This window comes from Ochlerotatus camptorhynchus, unplaced genomic scaffold (genome assembly GCF_037179485.1).
Source record: "Ochlerotatus camptorhynchus isolate MF236.1 unplaced genomic scaffold, CSIRO-AGI_Acam_v1.1 ptg000633l, whole genome shotgun sequence".
Taxonomy (NCBI): domain Eukaryota; kingdom Metazoa; phylum Arthropoda; class Insecta; order Diptera; family Culicidae; genus Ochlerotatus; species Ochlerotatus camptorhynchus.
The window spans coordinates 691,462-712,750 of NW_027041112.1; the positions used below are offsets into that span (position 1 = coordinate 691,462).

Below are 21,289 nucleotides of genomic sequence, written 5' to 3' on the forward strand. Positions count from 1 at the left end.
TGTATCAGGAAGATTCCAAAACAGATTTTTTTTTCGATATTTTTTTTTTTAAATCTTAGACTTACCAAAATTAAGTAAATGTTAAACTTAAACTTTTAATGGTTTTGATTGTAAAGCTGGTCTACTAAAACTGATGGTCATGTCTTCAAAACGTTTGCGGCAGTCAACTTGTTGTTTTACCAAAAATAACATATTTAACGACTTTGAAAATCAGCTTTCTTAGGAATTTTCCGTAAAAGTTCTGGAAAAAACCTGGAAAACTGAGGGATTTTTTTTACAAATGAGTAGTAGACAACCTTAAATTCTTAGCCAAAGTTAACTATTATTCAGTCAAATAGATTGGTGTGAGAAAAGAATGATCAGCTTTTAAAAGAAGGAAAACAATGTAATTTAATATTTTGTTCATGTTGCCAAAAATCACAAAACCAGTAAAACTCAGAACAACTGCTGATGTTTGAAAGAAGAAAAAATACTTGAATACATTTGTCGCCAAACTTGAATCTTTCAAATTTCAGGGGACGTATGAAATTTCTTTTATTCTGAAAAAAAAAACAAAAATTGCAGCCTGAAATCTCTTGAAAAGTTTTGCAGGTCCGAATAGTCTGAACAAATATCTAAGTTTTTAAAATCTTAAAACATAACTGTGTTTCACACTAAACTCGTCAACATTTATTTAAGTCTGGGCTAATTGCATGACATTCGACATAATTACTTTCGGCCTAATGGCCGGATACCCTCTGGGTGATTGTGCCAGATCCAAAAATGACGAAACGTTTTGATATCTTTATAAATTTAGGTACCTGGTTAGGTAAATTTTGACATGGCAGTGGATACCTGCTGATTTTTAGTACCTATTGATTAGTATATAACTCGTAGATAAAAGATGGATTCTTCAGTGGTGTTGAGTACTTGGCACTGATGAAGTCTGCAAGTAGTAGACGAAATACGCGTATCTGTCAAAAGATAAGCAATTATAACGGAATTTAAAGGAAATAAACCAACCCACTCAATGCTCTTCATAAAGGGATTCCATTAAGAGGTTCGACAAATTTAAAGGAACTTTATAAAATTTAATCGTGCATATTGGCTCAATATTATAAATTAACTGCTCAGAACTTCCTGGGACCATTTTTCCAAAATGGTTCCTTGAACCATTTTTCCAAAATGGTTCCTTGAACCATTTTTCCAAAATGGTTCCTTGAACCATTTTTCCAAAATGGTTCCTTGAACCATTTTTCCATAATTATTTCTTGAACCATTTTTCGAATTCATATGAGTAACTAAGGCAAGGGGTGAGTCACCCACCTCATTGTGCCGATATTAGATTCGGCACAGCTTGGGCACATCCATCGGCACAATCTCGTAGGCATTGGATTGTTGTAAATAAAATGGGAGCACTGCTGAACAACTGTCATTGAAGTTGTTCACAACTCAGACCAGCAGTTCACTTATAGATCTAAATACGAAATGTAGGTTACAGTTAATCATACACCATTAGTACCCTTAATTCAAATAATGCTGCAACTCACACAAAACAAACTACAGAAGTCTATTCACCATCCTCTATAGTCGATCTCCAACAATGTTCCCCATCGGTTCCAACTATTTCCGGCCGCTGATAGACCGTTGCTTTTCACATCACGAAAGGCTAGTTTTCTGGTCTGCCTTTGAGGGCATTATAAAACCCTAAAACACAGGACTTTTATTCTCCTATGAACACAAAACACCAAAATTTCGCACACCCGCCACTTCCCGCGTCATCCTCATTCCGAATTCAAACCAAAACATTGAAGGTGTCAGAAATACCGGGTTGCCAAAGTGGGTATTTTACAAATAATCGCAGCTGTTGCTTTATGACCGGCACAATCGGCATACCTGCGGCACACTGACAAAAAAGATGACCCAAGATTGGTGTGCGGAGTGACCTAACTCTTGAACTAAGGCCATATATTCCAGTAAATAGAGCATTTAAGTATGATTCTTAAAATCATAGACGATAAAAACAATATTTTAGTTATTTTATAAGTCGATAATTCTATAACTCGATTGGCCCTTTAATATCAAGTTATGGAGAGTTGACTATATATCTTCAATTTTTTATAAGCTAATGAAAAATACAAACTTTTGGACACTTAAAATTTGAGGATTCCAAAAGAATTGTAAAGAGCACTCCAAAGGTACACACTTAGAAATACCTAATTTTACACGTGACGGAATCCATCTTTGACAAAAAGAATGACACGTAAACAAACATTTCATGTACAATTAAGTGCTCCGAGATTGAAAAGTTCGGTACTCGACTAAAAGAACGTTCGATTGAGCTGTATTTCGCGTCTATTATGACTCAATTTTATGTCAAAATTGATGCTCGTATATGTCAGTCTCAGAGCACCTAAATTTACATGAATTTTTCTAAGTGTGTATATCTAGGAGAATTCCAAGGTTAATTTTAAGAGAGCATGAAAGAAATTAAATTAAGTTTACACACTTAGAAAAATTCATGTAAATTTAGGTGCTCTGCGACTGACATACAGGGTGCGTGACGAATTTTTGCAGTAAATGGCATATTTGAGAAAAAATACACCAGTTAGTTATTCTAGCAATGAATTTTGTGCGATTTATTTTCTTTCGCAACATATGGAAGTTGTAAGTAAATTTATTCAAAAAAAATTGCCTTCCCTTTCGACGACTGTAGTTAGACGCTTCCGGAAACTGCAGTATGCACGTTTTAAAATGTTTCGATCCATAGATGTCATCACTGCCTTGATTTTAGCTTTTAGCGACTTAAGTGTGGTGTGAGGGGTTCTATTGGTATCCCGTTGGACGACGCCCTATACAAAATAATCCAACGGATTGATATCGGGACTGCTTGGGGGCTAAATTTCTTCCTCCCAAATTTACGAAATATTTTCCGTAAGCCATTTCTGTGCTTTATTAGCAGTATGAGCAGGTGCTCCGTCTTATCACTTTCCCAAGCCTTTTTTAATATTATACACTGTTCTTTCAGACACATTTACCGACCGAATTATTTCTTTCATGCATACTCCGGCGCGCAACAAAGCGACAACGGCTGACAGATTGCTTTCTTGTTTCGACATCTTTACGTTTACTCAACATTGTTTGTTTAAATCTTACACCTAACAGTGTAAGCTATCCAGTGCTGCCAAATATATCTAAATCATGATGCACAAGCATGAGAAATTGCTATTTGAAATTTACTGCAAAAATTCGTCACGCACCCTGTATACGAGCGTCAATTTTGACTTAAAATTGAGTCATAATAGACGCGAAATTCAGCTCAATCAAACGTACTTTCGAACTTTCCAGTCTCGGAGCACTTAATTTTACATGACATGTTTGTTTACGTCTCATCTTTTATGTCAAAGACGGATTCCGTCACGTGTAAAATTAGGTATTGCTAAGTGTGTATGAATGCAATTCCTAGGCGAATTTCAAAGAAACTCAAAGTGAAATTCCATAAGAATTTTGAAGAACGTTTTAATGAATTCCTAAGCAGAATTCATTTTATAATTCCATTTAAATTTTTGGGGAACACAAAGAAAATGTTCTGGATAATTCTGAGGAGAATTTAAAGGAAATTCTGGGAGAACAATTAGAATTCGAGTCAAATTACAGAGAGAATTTTAAAAGCTATCTGTAGAGAACTTCTTGATTCTTTTGAAGGATACTAGAGAAAGTCCCAATTCCCAGATGAATTATTAGAAATCGGGAAAATCTCGGAGAAATCCTGTGAAAGGTTTTAAGATAATCAAGACGTAAAAAAATTTAAGATTCCAAAAACAGATTTGGAAAAAATAGAGTTCTAAGAATTCCGATATTTTTTTGAATTCTCAAGTATAGAGAAGAGACACCAAAACGATTTAACGCAAATGCACACTCTTAAGTGATTCCATACTTTTCGTCGTCCTTATAACGTGCGCAATGCGCTGTATAATAATAACTTCTTTTTTCAGTAATCTAATAGATTTGTCCTCAATAAAGTTATTCTGCATAGTATTCCCAATCTATTTACGAAATTTGAGCAATATTTGAATTTTTGGCAAATTAATAGATTTGTTTCGTTTCACATACATTTTCCCGTACAAAATTTAAAATTCTCCTGCAATTCCAGATCATAACCAAATTCGTTCGAATTTGACACCGTTGTTCGGGAACTCAATATACATCGAAAGAGCAGTGGGAAATAGGACGTTGTGATCCACCAAACAAACTTGACCCACCCTAGTGTCTACCTACAATATACTATATATACTACAATATACTATATATACTACAATATACACTGGAGTCGCTTTTTACGCGGTTTTTTTTTTACACGGTTTTTTTTTGGAATTTACGCGGTTTTTTTTTTACGCGGATTCCGGAATTTACGCGGTTTTTTTTTTACGTGGATTTTGGTTTTTTTTTTACGCGGATTTCTGAATTGACGCGGTATATCGCTTTTTACGCAGTTTTTTTTTTAACACGGTCTTTTTTTACGCGGTTTTTTTTACGCGGATTTCGGAATTTACGCGGTTTTTTTTTACGCGGATTCCGGAGTTTACGCGGTTTTTTTTTTACGCGGGACGTATCACCCGCGTAAAAAGCGACTCCAGTGTACTATATATACTACAATATACTGCACCATAGCAGTGTACCAGTGATGCCATTCTCTGCCAAAATGTTGTTTCCCACGAAGAAGGCTACTTTGACTCTTCAGACAATATAGCCGAAACTCTCGTAGATCGACGAAGTATTTGTTGAAAAATCATCCTTTCTTAAACGCAAATTCTGTAAAATAAACAACATAGACATGAAAGGGTTGAGATATTTCAGGAAAGAATTTAAGAAATTAGAATAGGACATTTCTATTCAAAACCAGAGTCAGCAAGTCAGCAGCTAAGACTTTACCTCTACAAAAATCTAGCTAATATCCAGAATCAGCCAAAATTCGAACAGAATTTACACACAGAACCAATTTTCACCCTCGGCATATGACCGATCATATATCGGGATAATAAAACCATTAGGTTCAGTCGCACGTCACATTTGGTTTGGAGTGGCGGTTGTCACAATCATTAATCACCCGACTGCATCGCATTGAAACAAAAACCTTACGAAAATTGTGGTCCCTCGATGATAAACCGGCACCCGAAACCTATACCCACATCGAATAGTGCATCCAATCCGGTATATGCGTCAGAAACTTCACTACTCTCGGATTTGCGGGAAAGCAAATAAAAACAAAAAATCTCACAACAAACAACGGCACTGAGCTGAACGGATACGAACGCATGCATGCGTGGTCCCGACCGTCGTCGTCGATAATGGTGGGAGGGTGACGGACCTGTCCATAGACAGTAGGTAGGTGACAGATGTTTATTTAATTAGAACATGTTGGATGCATCGTCAAAGTTATGATACCTTTATGACCATTCGAGTGAGCTGTCCCTTTTCGACTTTCACCGCTGCAGCAGTTATTCTCTTTGTTCTGCTCTTCGCGTACTCCTCCAATTCAGTCGTCTGTTTTGAATTCTTTCCAGGAGGGACATACCCACCTCGGCTCGGATGGAAGTGTTTATGTTGAGCAAATAATAATCCAAAGATTCTCCTCTCGTATGGTTCTTTGTGCTCGGGACAAACTGCACCCGTCGTCGTCATCCAAATATAACAGCGAAGGGATAGTTGAATAGCAGGAGAAATTTGGTACAAAGTGCGTACACATAATGAATTGAGAGCAGGAAGAATTAAGAGCACTTAATACCTTTCGGGACGTTTGAAACTTTTACGAGACATTTAGGGGCTATAAAGTCTTTGGCCGTGAAACTATTTGTATTCGGAAAGTTGGAAACAATTTCTCCCCTAGTTGAATTTTTTTCATATCCACTGGTCTAGATGCAGAGTTAAATGCTCGACCAAAATCATCATCATCATTGTGATGAAATTATGTCCCATTGTTGGTGGTGATGCCGAACTGTAACATTAATTGAAAATTATGTAAATCGGTGCCGGTGTGGAAGTGCAGAACCGGAACGCAGTTTGTAACCACGGCAATGATTTTCGCGGTTCAGTGCATTTCTGTGCACAAGGGGTAAATACCTACTGTCGGTCGGCTGCTGATGGGTGTAACCTTTATGTATATCGGAAACGATTCTCTGTGTCAACACAATAAACACGTATGCCACTGGATTGACAGCCATGGTCAACATAGGCGTTGTCCTGATTTTCTTGTGTCACTTGAAGAAAGCCACATAAGAGAACCGTATATTCCAATGCAAACTTCCAATTATAGCACACATCACAAACTCCTTGTCACATGAGCCCTCGATCCACATGTACGTTGAAGGCTAGCCTAGGAGGTAAGCACACACAATTACCAATTTTCACGAAGCTACATATTCCGGTGTACGAACCAAAAATAGCAATCAATTGGTTGGAAATCGGACGCAAAAAAAATAGCTACAAATTGGGTTTGTTTTACGAAAGGACGAAACATTCATACCACCCTCCACCCCCCCACACAAAGACATAAAATGCATGCCTTGGTCCAGCGTTCAATGGATCCCTTGAGACTGTACTTATGGCTCGTTATGGCGTGTAAATGGGGCAGTTTGGAAGGGGGAAGGTTAGAACGAGCTAGGTCAGCTAGATTTTTCTTTACATATTTGAAGTGCCTATGAGTAGAACTACGAGAAAAAGGAGGTAAAGTTTTCTTGGATATTTGGGTTGAAATTGCCTGTACATATTTAATGTTGTAGAAAAAATTTCCCAAAAAAAAAATAAGTCAACGCTTTTCAGTTTTTGCTTTTGTGATAAATTTAATTCGTGAGTACCATTCTTCAAGTAAGGAATTATCAACTTTTCCTAAGTACGAGATACCAAAAATTTTGAATCCTACAAAATGTCAACCTTCAGAAACTTGATTTTCTGTGAACTTCATTATCCTAATAGTTTGAGAAATCCAAATTCCGGCAATTTTAATAATTTTGCTCTATTGAGAATCTGGAAAACTTTTCATTTCACAGAATCTAGACAAACTTTCCATGTCTGGTAGATTGATTTTTTCACGGTCAAATTTCAGATCTCACACACATCCCTGGTACACTGTTTAGAAATGGCTAGTCCCATAATCTTGAACAGTTTCTCAAATACCATAGGATCTTGAAATTTGTTTTCAATCAAAGTCTCAGGATCTCGAAACATTTTCTTAATCCTGAATCATGAATCTCTATGTACAGGAGTGCTCATCGAACCTAGAAATATCCGGGAATTTCAAAAGTAACCGTAACCCCAAGAAATACCCGGAAACTTGATGGGAGAACCGTGAAAAATCAATACACTCCTCATACGGTGTCTTAAATTATAGGTTATATATGTGTTTCTTTTTTATCGATGTAAAAATTATTCAAATGAATGTTTATTTTTTTTCTACACCAACTTATTTTAAACTACCGTAAAACGGGGTAGCTTTGAAGTATATTTTAAATATTTTTTACAACAATAAATGTTTTTCAAATTTTTATTTTTTAAAACAAGCACTGGGGATCCTAGAGTCAATTCGTTGGTAACATGTTTACCAGAAATTATTGCATTTGCACTTTTTTTTATTGTCTTATGACCGAACGTCAAATTTTTGTTTTGGGGTTACTTTGATAATACTCGATGAAAGTAGAAAACCACGCGAGAATCGCAAACAATTTTGATCAATATATAAGAAACTTTGAATGAGTATATAATCAGAAACATCATAAGCAATATTGAATGTGTCATGACTATATCGGAAATACATTTAATAAGTGATTGTTTGAGTGCCTTTTCAATCAGACAAAAAACCAGAAAAAATTGTTTTGGATGTATTTGGAAAATATGTAAAACATACTGCAAAAAAAAACTCTATACTCTAACTCCAAGGTACTACCCTAGGCTACAAAATGGAACCAATATTTCCAATTCGGAAATAGTGTAGAGTGTAAATTTAATCATTATATTCTACTATCAAAGCTACCCGCATTATCAAAGATACCCCGTTTTACGGTATATGAAAATTCAACTTAAGAATTCGCTATGCAGATTTCAACTTTAGCAACTTATTTGATACTTTTCCAATTGGTTTAATATCAACTAATTTAATAACAAAAAAAATTGTTTAATTAAAAATTAGATTAATTTCCGGTTACTCTAATGCCATGTTCAAACTAGGGATTGTAACGATTTTCAAGCTGTTTACAAGATTTAAGAGCATTGTTCCTGTATCACGAAATCCATTTATAACACATTATACCACTTCCCGAGCAGGAACGAATATCTCAATACCTTAAATAGGTATGGATTAACCTGACATAAGAATTAAAATACCAAAGAATAATATAAAAAAACTGCATACGAAATATTTTGTAAATAACAAAAATTGATATTTGGATACCAAAAGAATACCTGTGCGGTATTGTTTTGGCATTGTATTTGCATAATTTAGTATTTTAATGGAATTTTGGGAAAATTTCGACCGCGTTACGAAAAGTGGACTCTGTTAATAGCGGATGAATTTTATTTCTAAACAAGCCAATCGATTGGAAATTTTTCTACAAATCAGATAAGATGAACACTTTATCAATTGTCAATAGGGCACTATTGAAAATTACACAAACGTCCAACTGTTACTTAAAATTATCTCCGATTGCCTCCAAAAACCGCTTTATCTAACCCAGATTTCAAATCCGAATTCCATCCGGTCTCGCCGAGCGATGCTTATTCAATCACCGTGTGTGGTGGTGTCCGATCGGTCGTCATCAGCAGCAGCAGCAGCAGCAACAGTGCTCTTGGCGCGTGGCGTTGAACATTGTTCTCGAGTACACAACGAAAGGCTTCCTGCAAGCAGCGATCTGCAGTCCACATGAGCGTCCATTCTCCGAAGAAGGAGGAAGAAGCCGCACCGCTACTGATCGGATTCAGTAGCTCTTCATGAGTCGAGGCCATTTATGCCAAGTGCGTCACAGCCGTTCCAAACAATATACAGCTCGCCAGTCGCATCTGTTTATTTTTTCTTCTTTTTTTTTAATTAGAAATTTTTATAATTATTTTTAATTCACTTATCTTGCCATCTTGATGACGGGTCTGCTTCATCTCCTCCTTTGCTGAATCATCTGCGTATCGTCCTCGTCTTATTGTATCTTCTTCACTTCTTCTGATATTTGGTTGTATCTTGTATTTTTCTACATTCACTCTTTGATCAATTTTCTTCTTTCTCCCTTGCATATTTCTGTTTATCTTCTTTATTTCTTCGGAGACGAGCCAGCCAACGGCTGAAAGTCTCCTTAATAAAAATATAAAAAAAAAAAAAAATCTTTATTTCTTCATCATCTTTCTTGATCCTTCTTTAATTCCATTGCCTTGTTTTTCTCTTCAACGTCTTCACGATTTCTCCAATTTTCCTCCGATGTCGTTTTCGTTATTTCGCTATTTCCGCTTTATCTTCTTGATCTTCTTCGTCTTCTTCCGCTTCATTTGCCATTCCGCCTGCATCTGATGCTTCGGTTCTTCAAAATTTTTCTCTTCATCTTCTTCTTACTTCTGCACAATTCACGTTGTTGCTCCTGATTCTTCGATCCACTATCCACTTTGTGTTCTCCATTACTTGACCGTATCAAATTCCTCCAGCTTAGTTCACCTTCTTTAATCTTCATCCTGTTACATGTTTTCATGGAAGAATTTCCTTGCTTGCTCCGTTAACTGCTTGACCTTCTACGAATATGTTAAAATTAAGAGTTCATAAATTTTCAAAAGGTCGCTATTGAAAATTGCACGAATGTGAAACTGTTGCTATGATAATTAAAATTATCAAAAAAATGCCTGCCAAAAGCGCTTTCCCTAACACAGATTTCAAAATCGAATTCCATCCGGTCTCGCCGAACGCTGTTTATTCAATCACCGCGTGTGGTGAGTTGTGATGACCGGTCGTTATCAGTAGCAGCAGCAGCAGTGCTTTCGGCGCGTGGCGTTGTATATTTGTCTCCAGTACACAACGAAAGGCTCCCTGCAAGCTGCTATGCTATCAAGACTACCCACAAGAGCCTTCGATTCACCGAAGAAGGAGTAATAATCCGCACCGCAACTGATCGGATTCAGTTGCTCGTCGTGAGCCGCTGTGGGCCATCTATGCCAAGCGCGTCACCCTCGTTCCAAGCAACATACAGCTCGCCAGCCTCATCCGTGTTGAAAACCCTAATAGTTCAGCATTACTCAACCATCACGACCAAACGGTTCTTTTCAGGACCACCATAAATTTTTGTTACTCAAGAGTTAATTTTAATAGAACGTTTGCTCACCTTGCTGCCAGCCACATCATCCCCGAAGCTCTTTGATAATGTACCCGGCAACCAAACGTTTGTGGTCAAATGCGTAACAGCATTGAAGTGGTTCATCAAAATTCTCGTAATGACCGAATACCACATGATCTTATCAATTAACCAGAACCACTTCGAATTAAGGTAAGGACTAAATCTCGAATTGATCACGAATATCTCGCAGTTGAAAAATTTTAGCAAGAAATTCTTTCGATAAATTTTCGCTTTTTTATTATTATCTATTGAAAACCAGGCGTTTCCATGATGGGAAAAAGCGGTTTCCCTAACACAGTCGCCAAATATTGATACCGAGCACGTAGTGTTACGTCAAATCACAAGTTGTCTTGGATACAAGCTCTTACTTTTTTATGTATTTTTTTTTGTATTTTACCTCTTCCTTCAAGCTAATCCATACCAATTTAAGGTATCGAGATATTCGTTCCTGCTCGGGATTTTACCCCTTATTGACATATACTAAATTTTACTGCTCAAAATCAAATGTTATTATCTGGAACAGAATAAGGTATGTCTAAGCTATTTTCTCCTGCTCGGGTTTAGACTCCACGTGGCATCAATGTAAAATAATGTTCATAATAAATTATCGCGCGATTCTCTTGTGACTCTACTTGTTATGACTTTGAAATTATATTCGGAATTATCTTTGGAATTCATTTAAAACTCTCCTGAGCATTTCCTTGGGATCTTTCATAAAATTCCTTCGCAATTTTTATGAGATCTAAATTCCTCTGAAATTCTTTTCAGAGTTTTGCTTGGGGTTAGGTTACTTTATTAACTTTCAGCCATTGATGAGTTTTGCTTGAACTCAAATTTCTCCTTAGAAATTCTTAGGAATCAGCTTCAGAATTCCCTTGAAATTCTCTTCTGAATTTTCTTTAAACTTTCCCTCAGAATTTCTTTAAAGTTCTCCTATTTTCTATTAGAGGCGGAGCTTAGAAAGTATTTTTTGTGCTGAATATGCAAACAGAAGGGATTTAGGATGTGCATCGAAATGCATATATAGAGATGCCAGACATGTTCTGCAGTGTCAGGTACTCTATTGTGCAGTCTGTGAAAGGAATTTCTCGGTTTGTTTTACTACACTGTGAATCTGTGAACAACTAATAGAAAACAGATTATGCGTAATTTCCGATAGATGTCATCGCAAACAACAGCAGTGACATCTGATGGAAAATGAATGCATACATAATATTATTTTTTCAGAATTCCCTCATTATTATATTGGAATGTAAGCCTGAACGCTCTTAGAATATTTCAATTTATTTTTTAGAAATCCTCCTCAGCATTTCTGGAATTAACACTTAAAACAAAAATTCCATAGGTATTCTCGTCAGAACTCTTGAGCTTGAGCTTGAGCTTAGATGACTGTACATTTCAGTAGTTGCTACTCCGTGATTGAGCTATGTATTCTCTATGTACACGTTTAGAATATTCAATACTTTATATGGACAATAACGGCGCCGGCCACGTTCTTACGGTCATCGGGGAAGGGAAGGATTGTTAGTTTGACAACCGAATACACTTCTGCATCTCCACGGTTGTCACAGGAGGGACGTTTTTTTAATAGGGAGGATAAATTAGATATGGAATCACGCGATATTCTAAAGCCTGACAATAAAATTATGCAATCCTACGAGCTCAATTGTGTAAGGGGCTTGAGATTAAACCCATAATTTTCTGCCCAGTAAGCAAAAATGGCTACCATTAGGCCACCGAGCCCACTTTTATCACATAAGACTAAAACGACAAAAAAAGACACACACACATACATACAGAGATACACACATACATATATACAACCCGCAGGAGTGCCTACCGGCACATGGGGATCGACGCCAGTAAGATACCACGCTACAGGGCTGACAGTTGTGCTATTCTGCTCGCTGAGTAAAGAAGGGTTACACCTTCTTGAAATGGCGAGTAGGCTAATAGTGTGGCTGCCCCCGTCCCGATAAAACCTTGGTAGGCCTCCGGATACGTTCAAAACTCATCACCAATTGATGGTTGGTGAGTAGTAGGCTCAAATGTAACATTTCTGACTTAGGCCGATCTGGCTCTGAACACGGCCCCTATGAAGGACCGTGTCAACATAACCGTGGGATCACGATAACCGTGCATAGATAACCATGGGATCACGATAGGTGACTACATACACTGAGTGGAGATAGCGGTCCGGAGGCGGGACCCATCAAAATGAAGAAAATCGGAGGAAAAAAATAAAAATTAAGAAAATGAAAAAAAAAACATAAAAAATATGAAGGACGACGGCAAGAAGCGAACATGTTCGCAAGGAGCGGGATATTGCAGAGATCACCAGTGTTGAACCTGGGGGCCTCTGCGAGTTACAACAGCAGCAGTAAGTCGCAAGGTGAGCAGCAAGGACCCCAAGGTTTCCAAGGAGAGCAGCCAGGCGTTGGGCTAAGCCAGATATTCAGCAGTAACAAATCTCAAGAACTGCAGCTTGGGAGAACCAAAATGACGGAGGTCAGGACAACGTACACAAAGAGATCAAGCAACTTGTGACCGCGGTATCAAATCCAGCATAAGAGTGGCAGATCGAGAATTCCAAGAGTGGAGAAAAAGAGTGGGGCCCTACGGTAAGAGCCTTTATATCAGAAGTCAGTCGTCGAGTGCAGGGATCTGGACGAGATCACAACGGAGGACGTGAATCCCTCTCGATAATGATAGTTGGGTGGCGGATAGAGCAGGAATGGCGGCCATACAAGTCATGGGCAGGTATCCCATTCAACAAGTTGTGGCGGGCTCATACGAAGGTTTCGTGATCGCCATTGTATGTAGTTGCTACGCACCCCCGAGGTGGACAATTGAGCAATTCCACCAGATGCTAGATGGTCTCACCGGAGAGCTCATTGGACGAAGACCAGATGTACCAACGCAAGAGGGTATAGCCTGCTGGAAGCTCTGGCAAGGTTGAACGTCAGTCTGGCCAAATTAGGAACCGTCAGCACCTTCCACAAAGATGGTAGGGAATCCATTATCGACGTCACTTTCTGCAGTACGCCGCTAGTGGCAAGTATGAACTGGAGAGTGTGCGAAGAGTACACTCATAGTGACCATCAGGCGATCCGGTACAGTATCGGCGAACGGACGCCGGTGGAAATGCGGAGGATGAAAGTAAGCGAGCAGAAGTGGAAGACGCAGGCATTCAATAAGAATCCCTTCATCGAAGCTCTAAGGGTAGACAGCAGCGTCCCGGGCCTAAGCGCGAACGAGTTGACCGAATCATTAGCAAGGGCATGTGACACAACCATTTAATTTTAGTCTAAACAATTACTTATCTCTAGTGCGAATATTCGTCAAATGGTAGACTAGCTCAAAATGTCAAAAATGTTATAAGATTTCTGAATCAGAAGGTTAGGTCTAGCGGTAGTTTCTTATATTTAACTTTTTTTATTTTAAATTTCACATCAAAGTCATCTTCGAAAGATTGTTTAAGCTTTTAAAGACACTTTTTTGCAAATAAAATATTGCATCTCTTTTAACAACACATTACCGTGGCGAACCGAAATCCGTACACCTAAGAAATGAATCAAAATCCGTACATGTCATACAAAACGCCTACTTTTTGTATTAGGTGTACGGATTTCGATGCTGTACGGATTTCGGTCCCCCACGGTATTTACAATTATATTTAAAAAAATAACAAAGCCAAATTAATTTTAAACGAGTTTAAAAAGTAATGTATCTTTATTTGTGAGCACTTTCAAATAGTAAATTGAAAATTGGTGAATATTTGCCCCATGCTTAGTAAATATCAATTTGAAAAAGGTGTATTTTATAAATACAATCGTTGATATCTCATGATCTTTAAGAGATATCAATTCGCTTTATTAGGAAAAAAAAGTATATTTTATCCAAGTTTAAAAGGTTTTTGAAGACGATTTTCATGAGAAATTTTAAACAAATTATTTATAGCTAAAAAATAACATTTTTTAGGTACACATTAATCCACTTCTGAAATATTACTCTAAAATGAGAATGTAAAGAGATAGATTTTTTTTAACCAGGACACTAACAATCTAAGACACCATCAATCTAAATATAACAGCAAAAGCTCTAGGACTACTTTTCCTGCTAAATTACCATACTGGACCATTGTGTGTTGTCGCAATCAGCTTGAACTGTCAAGAATTATTGTGTGGCCCCTAAGATCTAATAAACAGAGGTCTTCAACGGCAAACGCTGGAGATGTTTAAAGCCAGTTTAGAGAACTTTGAGGCACAATCAAAAATGAGTGATATCCGCTACTCTTTGTGATTTAATTTTATTAAAAGGAAATTGATTTTTGCTTTTGGACTGTTAGATTTTCAAGACAGTGAGTGATGCTGGTTGCATCTTCCCGTGAGCGATCGAATATGTTATGTTTGCCATTTTTTGTTTAGTAATTCATCGTATAGAAAAACAAATTAAATAGTGCGGTTCTTTAGCATTTACCGCATTTTTTTGCGTCTCTTGTATTAGCGCCTTATAACTTATCTGTTTATCTGATATAGAATATTGGTATTTCTCAGATTATCCACAACTATCAGGTGCCTCTCAAAAACAGTTACAAATTTGAAGATCATGAATCGTATTAATATAATGTCATATCAAATTACTTTTGTCTTCAGCCCATTTAACCTTCTCAACTTAAGTTTCTTTTAAACTAATTAAAATTTCCCTTTCTCTCTCCCTTTTTTGTTACAGTACTGCAACGGCGGTGATTTAGCGGATTATCTGGCCGTGAAAGGAACACTCAGCGAGGACACGATACGACTGTTTTTATGTCAATTAGGTAATTGAAATTGTAGTCCACATTTTTTTCTCATCCCCGTTAGTTTCTCTTGCTCTAAGCGTGCACCACGAAGCTACGCAGACTAGATGGATTCACGGGAGAGAAAAATACACCTTAAGTTATTTAACACTTGTGAAACTATATAGCTCGAAATGATGTAACTAAATCTGGCAATGATTGTGCTCTTAAACTTGAAACGGTACTTTTCGATTCCCATGATCTGTAATTAATGCGAACAAAAAAAAATGATCGCATAAAGTGCAGTCACGTTTGTGATAAAATAGCTCCTTAAACTCCCATAAACACCATCCTTTTCCCCTGTGCGCGGTGAGAATCCTCCTAACCGAAACCTATTGCAACCAAGCATCTTAGACGACTACATAGGCACCGGTAGAAGTTTGCACCATAATCGTAACTCTTTCGTCGTTTCTCTCCACCGCAGCAAGTGCAATGAAGGCATTATATGCAGTCGGCGTCGTCCATCGGGATCTCAAACCACAGAACATTCTACTGTCCCACGGTTGTGGGAAACATCTTCCAGCACCCGCAAAAATCACACTCAAAATAGGTTTGTGTGCAGTTTGCTTTTTGATTTTAGTTTTTTTTTTATCGCGGACCATAAATTTAAACTTTCCACCCTTCGTTACAGCCGACTTTGGTTTCGCCCGGTTTCTTCAGGACGGAAATATGGCGGCAACCCTTTGCGGGTCCCCTATGTATATGGTAAGCTAGATGTCCGTTCTTTCCAGAAGAGATTTTCATTTGGAATTGTCCCACTCCCAACAGGCACCAGAAGTGATTATGTCACTGCAGTATGACGCAAAGGCGGACCTTTGGTCACTTGGGACCATCGTTTTCCAGTGCCTAACCGGAAAGGCACCATTCCAGGCCCAAACACCACAGGAGCTGAAGATGTTCTACGAGAAGAATGCCAATCTAGCTCCAAAGTATGTCGATTCTCAAACCATTTCATTCTCAACGGAATTTGAATTAACTCGTCATTTGCTTTCGCAGGATCCCCCCTGGTACGTCGAAAGAGCTAACTGACCTGCTGATGGGACTGCTGCGACGGAACGCCAAAGAACGAATGACCTTCGATATGTTCTTCATCCATGCCTTCCTGCAGCGACAGACGACACCGCAGAATAGCGGTAGGTGTCATTCGAATTTTCCAATCGAAGCAAACTGATGGACCATATTTTTACAGAAATTCCACAATCCTCAGCCGGACCACATACCACAGCGGGTAAAGTCACTAGTCCTCATCAGAAAACGGCCATGTCACCGCTGCAACAGCAGCAGCAGCAGCACCTGCAGCAACAGCTACTGTCACGACAGCAGCAGCAAATACAGCAACAACAACAGCAACAACAGCAGCAGCAACAACTACTACTACAGAAACAGCAGCAGCAGCAGCAGGAACAGCAGAAGCAACAGACGCTGGAAAACAATAATGGTAAGCGCGATTTTTTTTTCGGTTTTCGTTCTGGTACATTCCTATTGGGCCAGTTGCACTGAATATTTATGAAAATTATTCATAGCTTCAAGAGTGGAATAAATTGCTCTCAAGGGTTGCAAAACTTGGGTCTAACATTTTGCGAAGGAGAGTTGGAATTCACTCTTTCGTAATCGACAAATTTCTTATCCGGCGAAGTGTCGGATTTCTTGTAAACGTTTATTTTTATTTGGAAAATATCGCGCATCTAGTTTTTGGAATTGATATTACATCCATGGAATGAGATGGTCCTATGGTTTAACCTTTCAAGCCACAATTATTTCTTTGGTTTATTTTAAGGAACTTTTAACCCTTTTTATACGTTTCTGAAAACTTTCAGCGAAATAAAAAAAATACGAAAATTATTGGATTTGCAAATTTATCTGGAATTGCTCATCTGCATCCGTACTGCTACCACTGTGTTCTTCGTCCTGCTGTTGATGGTTTTCTACGTCTTATTTTTGACCTTCCTTCGTTTGTTCGTTTTCTTGCATCCATGCTTTCCGCTTGGGACAGGGATTCATCCGGTGCCCCTCCATATTGTATAAGAAGCACATATTTTTGTTCCCGTCATAAAATATGTTTCCTTCCCGATTGTCGAAATAAGGCGATGAGGTGATCTCCTTTTGCACGTCCATATACCAGGGTGTCGAAAAATTGGAAAATCAGGGAATCTTAGGTAATTTTCCAAAGAAAATTCGCTGAATTTACAGGTAATAAATGGAATTCCCTGTGATTTCCTGATTTTCCTAATTGAATTCAAGGAAATATTAGTCAATCCTTATTCATAACTGTATAACTATAATGAGATGAACACTCATGTAGGATAATTAAACAATAATCTTATTAGAAGGCTTAGACTTGAACTATTTAAATCCAGGGAAAAGTTTTTGGGCTAGATATATTTTTTAAAGATCCAAGACGTGGACCATATCTTCAAGATTCTGGGACTTATTTCAGTTTAGATAGATTTTTATTAAAATCCAAGGCTTAAACAAGTAGGTTCTGGATCACTCAAATGATTCAGAATCTTGCCTTGGATTCGACAAATTCCATATATATTAATATTTTTAATATTCCAAACCAGAAAGTTTTGTAAGGTTTCGTACTCATGGTTTTTTTTTTATTTTGTGTTGTTTAAGATACATACATACATTTATTTGTACAGCATCACATTTAAGATAAGACATAATCAACAATACTCGGTTTGCGGCTGCCGCTCTCCATCCTCGATCATGCCCAATGCTCGCTAGATCACGCTCTACCTGGTTCGCCCATCGTGCTCTCTGTGCTCCTCGCCTTCTTGTGCCAACCGGATCAATAACGAACACCAACTTTGCAGCATGCCCTGCCCACCGCATCCTTCTGGCTTTGGTCACCTTCTGAATGCTGGGTTCGCCGTAGAGTGCAGCGAGCGCGTGGTTCATTCTTCGCCGCCACTCACCGTTCTCCTGCACACCGCCGAAGATCGTCCTTAGCACACGTCGCTCGAAAACTCCGAGTCCTTGCAGGTCCTCCTCGAGCATATAGCATGTCTCGTGTCCATAGAGGACCACCGGTCTTATTAGCGTTCTGTACATGGTACATTTGGTGCGGGGGTGAATCTTTTTTTGACCGTAGTTTCTTCTGGAGCCCGTAGTAGGTACGACTCACATTGTTGTTAGCCGTCAGTAAGGATCCAAGGTAAACGAATTCCTCCACTACCTCGAAAGTATCCCCGTCTATCGTGACATTACTTCCTAGACGAATCCTGTCATGTTCGGTTCCGCCTACTAGCATGTACTTTGTTTTTGACGAACTCACCACCAGTCCGACCTTTGCTGCTTCGTGTTTCAGGCGGGTGTATAGTTCTGCCACCGTTCCAAATGTTCTTGCGATAATGTCCATGTCGTCCGCAAAGCACACAAATTGACCGGATTTCGTGAAAATCGTACCCCGGCTGTTGAGCCCGGCTCGTCGCATTACACCTTCTAGAGCGATGTTGAAAAGTAGGCATGAGAGTCCGTCACCTTGTTGCAGTCCCCGGCGAGATTCGAATGAACGGGATAGTTCACCCGAAACCCTTACGCAGTTTTGCACACCGTCCATCAGTCTGATCAGCTTCCCAGGAAAGCCGTTCTCGTCCATGATTTTCCATAGCTCTGTGCGGACGATACTGTCGTATGACGCCTTAAAGTCGATGAACAAATGATGCGTTGGGACCTGGTATTCACGGTGAAGATCTGGTCCGTTGTCGATCGGCCGTCGATTAAGCCGGCTTGATAACTTCCCACGAACTCGGTCATTTTAGGTGATAGACGACGGAAGATGATCTGGGATAGCACTTTGTAGGCGGCATTCAAAATGGTGATCGCTCTGAAGTTCTCACATTCCAAATGGTCGCCTTTCTTGTAAATAGGGCAGATTACCCCCTCCTTCCACTCCTCCGGTAGCTGTTCTGTTTCCCAGATCCTGACTATCATCCGGTGCAGGCAGGTGGCCAACTTTTCTGTGCCCATCTTGATGAGTTCGGCTGCGATACCATCCTCACCAGCTGCTTTGTTGTTTTTGAGCTGCTGAATGGCATCCTTAACTTCCCTCAGCGTGGGAGTTGGATCAGTTCCGTCCTCTGCTGCACTGACGTAGTCGTTTCCTCCATTGCACTGGTCTCCTGTGCCTACGTTCTCCTCGCCATTCAGGTGCACATCAGGTGCTGCTTCCACCTTTCAATCACCTCACGTCCCGTCCTTATCCTTGCACATTTCGGCTCGCGGCACGAAGCCGTTACGGGATGCGTTGAGCTTCTGGTAGAACTTCCGTGTTTCTTGGGAACGGCACAGCAGTTCCATTTCCTCGCACTCCGCTTCTTCCAGGCGGCGTTTTTTCTCCCGAAATATGCGGGTCTGCTGTTTCCGCTTCTGTTTATACCGTTCCACGTTCTGTCGGGTTCCATGCTGCAGCATTACCGCCCGCACTGCGTTCTTCACCACCAAAATCGCTCTGCACTCCTCGTCGAATCATTCATTCCGTCGACTTCTTTCCACGTACCCGATGGTGCTCTCGGCTGCGTCGGTGATGGCTGCTTTTACTGTACTACAGCAGTCCTCTAGAGGGGGCACATCGAGCTCGCCCTCCTCTGGCAACGCTGCCTCGAGATTCTGCGCGTATGCTAAGGCGACATCTGGTTGCTTCAGTCGCTCTAGGTTGTACCGTGGCGGGCGTCGGTACCGTACATTGTTGATGACGGAAAGTTTTGGGCGCAGTTTGACCATCACCAGGTAGTGGTCAGAGTCGATGTTAGCGCCACGATAGGTCCTGACGTCGATAATGTCGGAGAAGTGCCGTCCATCAATCAGAACGTGGTCGATTTGCGATTCTGTCTGCTGTGGTGATCTCCAGGTGTAACGATAGGGGAGGCTGTGTTGGAAGAAGGTGCTACGTATGGCCATGTTCTTGGAGGCGGCGAAATCGATTAGTCATAGGCCGTTCCCGTTCGTCAGCTGGTGGGCGCTGAACTTTCCATCGTCGGTCTAAATTCCTCCTGGCCTACCTGAGCGTTTAGGTCTCCTATGAAGATCTTGACGTCGTGGCTTGGGCAGCGATCGTACTCGCGGTCGAGCTGCGCGTAAAATGCGTCCTTGTTATCATCAGTGCTTCCGGAGTGAGGGCTGTGCACGTTGATTATGCTAAAGTTGAAGAATCGGCCCTTGATCCTCAACCTGCACATTCTTCCGTCGATCGGCCACCAAACGATCACGCGCTTCTGCATTTCGCCCATCACGATGAAAGCTGTGCCCAGCTCTGGTAGATGGTATGATTACCTCTAAACGTTCGCACCATGGATCCTGTCCAACACACCTTCTGCAGTGGTACGATGCCGAATCCGCGGTCCTTCAGTAGATTGGCGAGTATTCGGATGCTCCCGATGAAATTGAGAGATCGACAGTTCCACGTGCCGAGTTTCCAATCGCAAGTCCTATTTCGTCGCTGGGGTCGTTGCCGTTGGTCTCGGTTCGTATTCCTCTGTTGCTGATTTTCCGTTGCAATGCTTTTTTTACGGCTGGCTCGCAGAGCCTGACACCAACCCCCTAACTTTCCGGAGGACCAGGGTGCACAGTTGTGCTTAGAGTCCTTCACTGGCACTCGGACGTAGATCAGCCGCCCCATAACATGGGGAACAGACGCTGTTGTGAGCCGCTCCTCCTGGAGAACAGACGCTCAGGCTTGTCGAAGCAACCCCCCCCCCCCCCTTCCCTGTCAGCCTATGACCAAAGTTCCCACCGGAGTTGGTTACCCGATCTTCCCTAAGGTTGCTCACAGTTCCCGGCCGGTACCACGGGGAGGTAGGGATAGGAGTTGCTGGGAAGATGCTAGTGATCTCAATGGGATCTGTATTGCGCATTACCCAGCATTTACCGACCAGCATGTTGTTTAAGATCCCAAACTTAAAACAAAAACCAAGGATGTGGGTCATTTGAAATTTATCAAATCTCGGATCTTGGAAATGAATTCCAGACAAACTTTCAAATCACTCAATCTAGATTGAAAAAAAATACAAATTCAAGAGCTTTGAAATATTCAAAAAATCACAAATATTCAAAAGATTACAAAATGCACGAATATTGAAATCTAATCAGTTTTCGGAGGATTGGCACCGTCTTC

The 21,289-nt window shown here is 40.0% G+C and overlaps 1 protein-coding gene across 1 annotated transcript in view; it reads left to right on the forward strand.

Moving 5' to 3' along the window:
* Atg1 (serine/threonine-protein kinase unc-51-like protein Atg1) overlaps positions 1–21,289 on the forward strand; it is a 162,516-nt gene that overhangs the window by 119,810 nt on the left and 21,417 nt on the right. The window contains exons 3-8 of the mRNA XM_065237596.1: positions 15,066–15,153; positions 15,596–15,721; positions 15,803–15,876; positions 15,940–16,100; positions 16,168–16,304; positions 16,361–16,609. Of these exons, the coding sequence (XP_065093668.1) occupies positions 15,066–15,153; positions 15,596–15,721; positions 15,803–15,876; positions 15,940–16,100; positions 16,168–16,304; positions 16,361–16,609 (835 nt within the window). The remainder of the gene's footprint in view (positions 1–15,065; positions 15,154–15,595; positions 15,722–15,802; positions 15,877–15,939; positions 16,101–16,167; positions 16,305–16,360; positions 16,610–21,289) is intronic.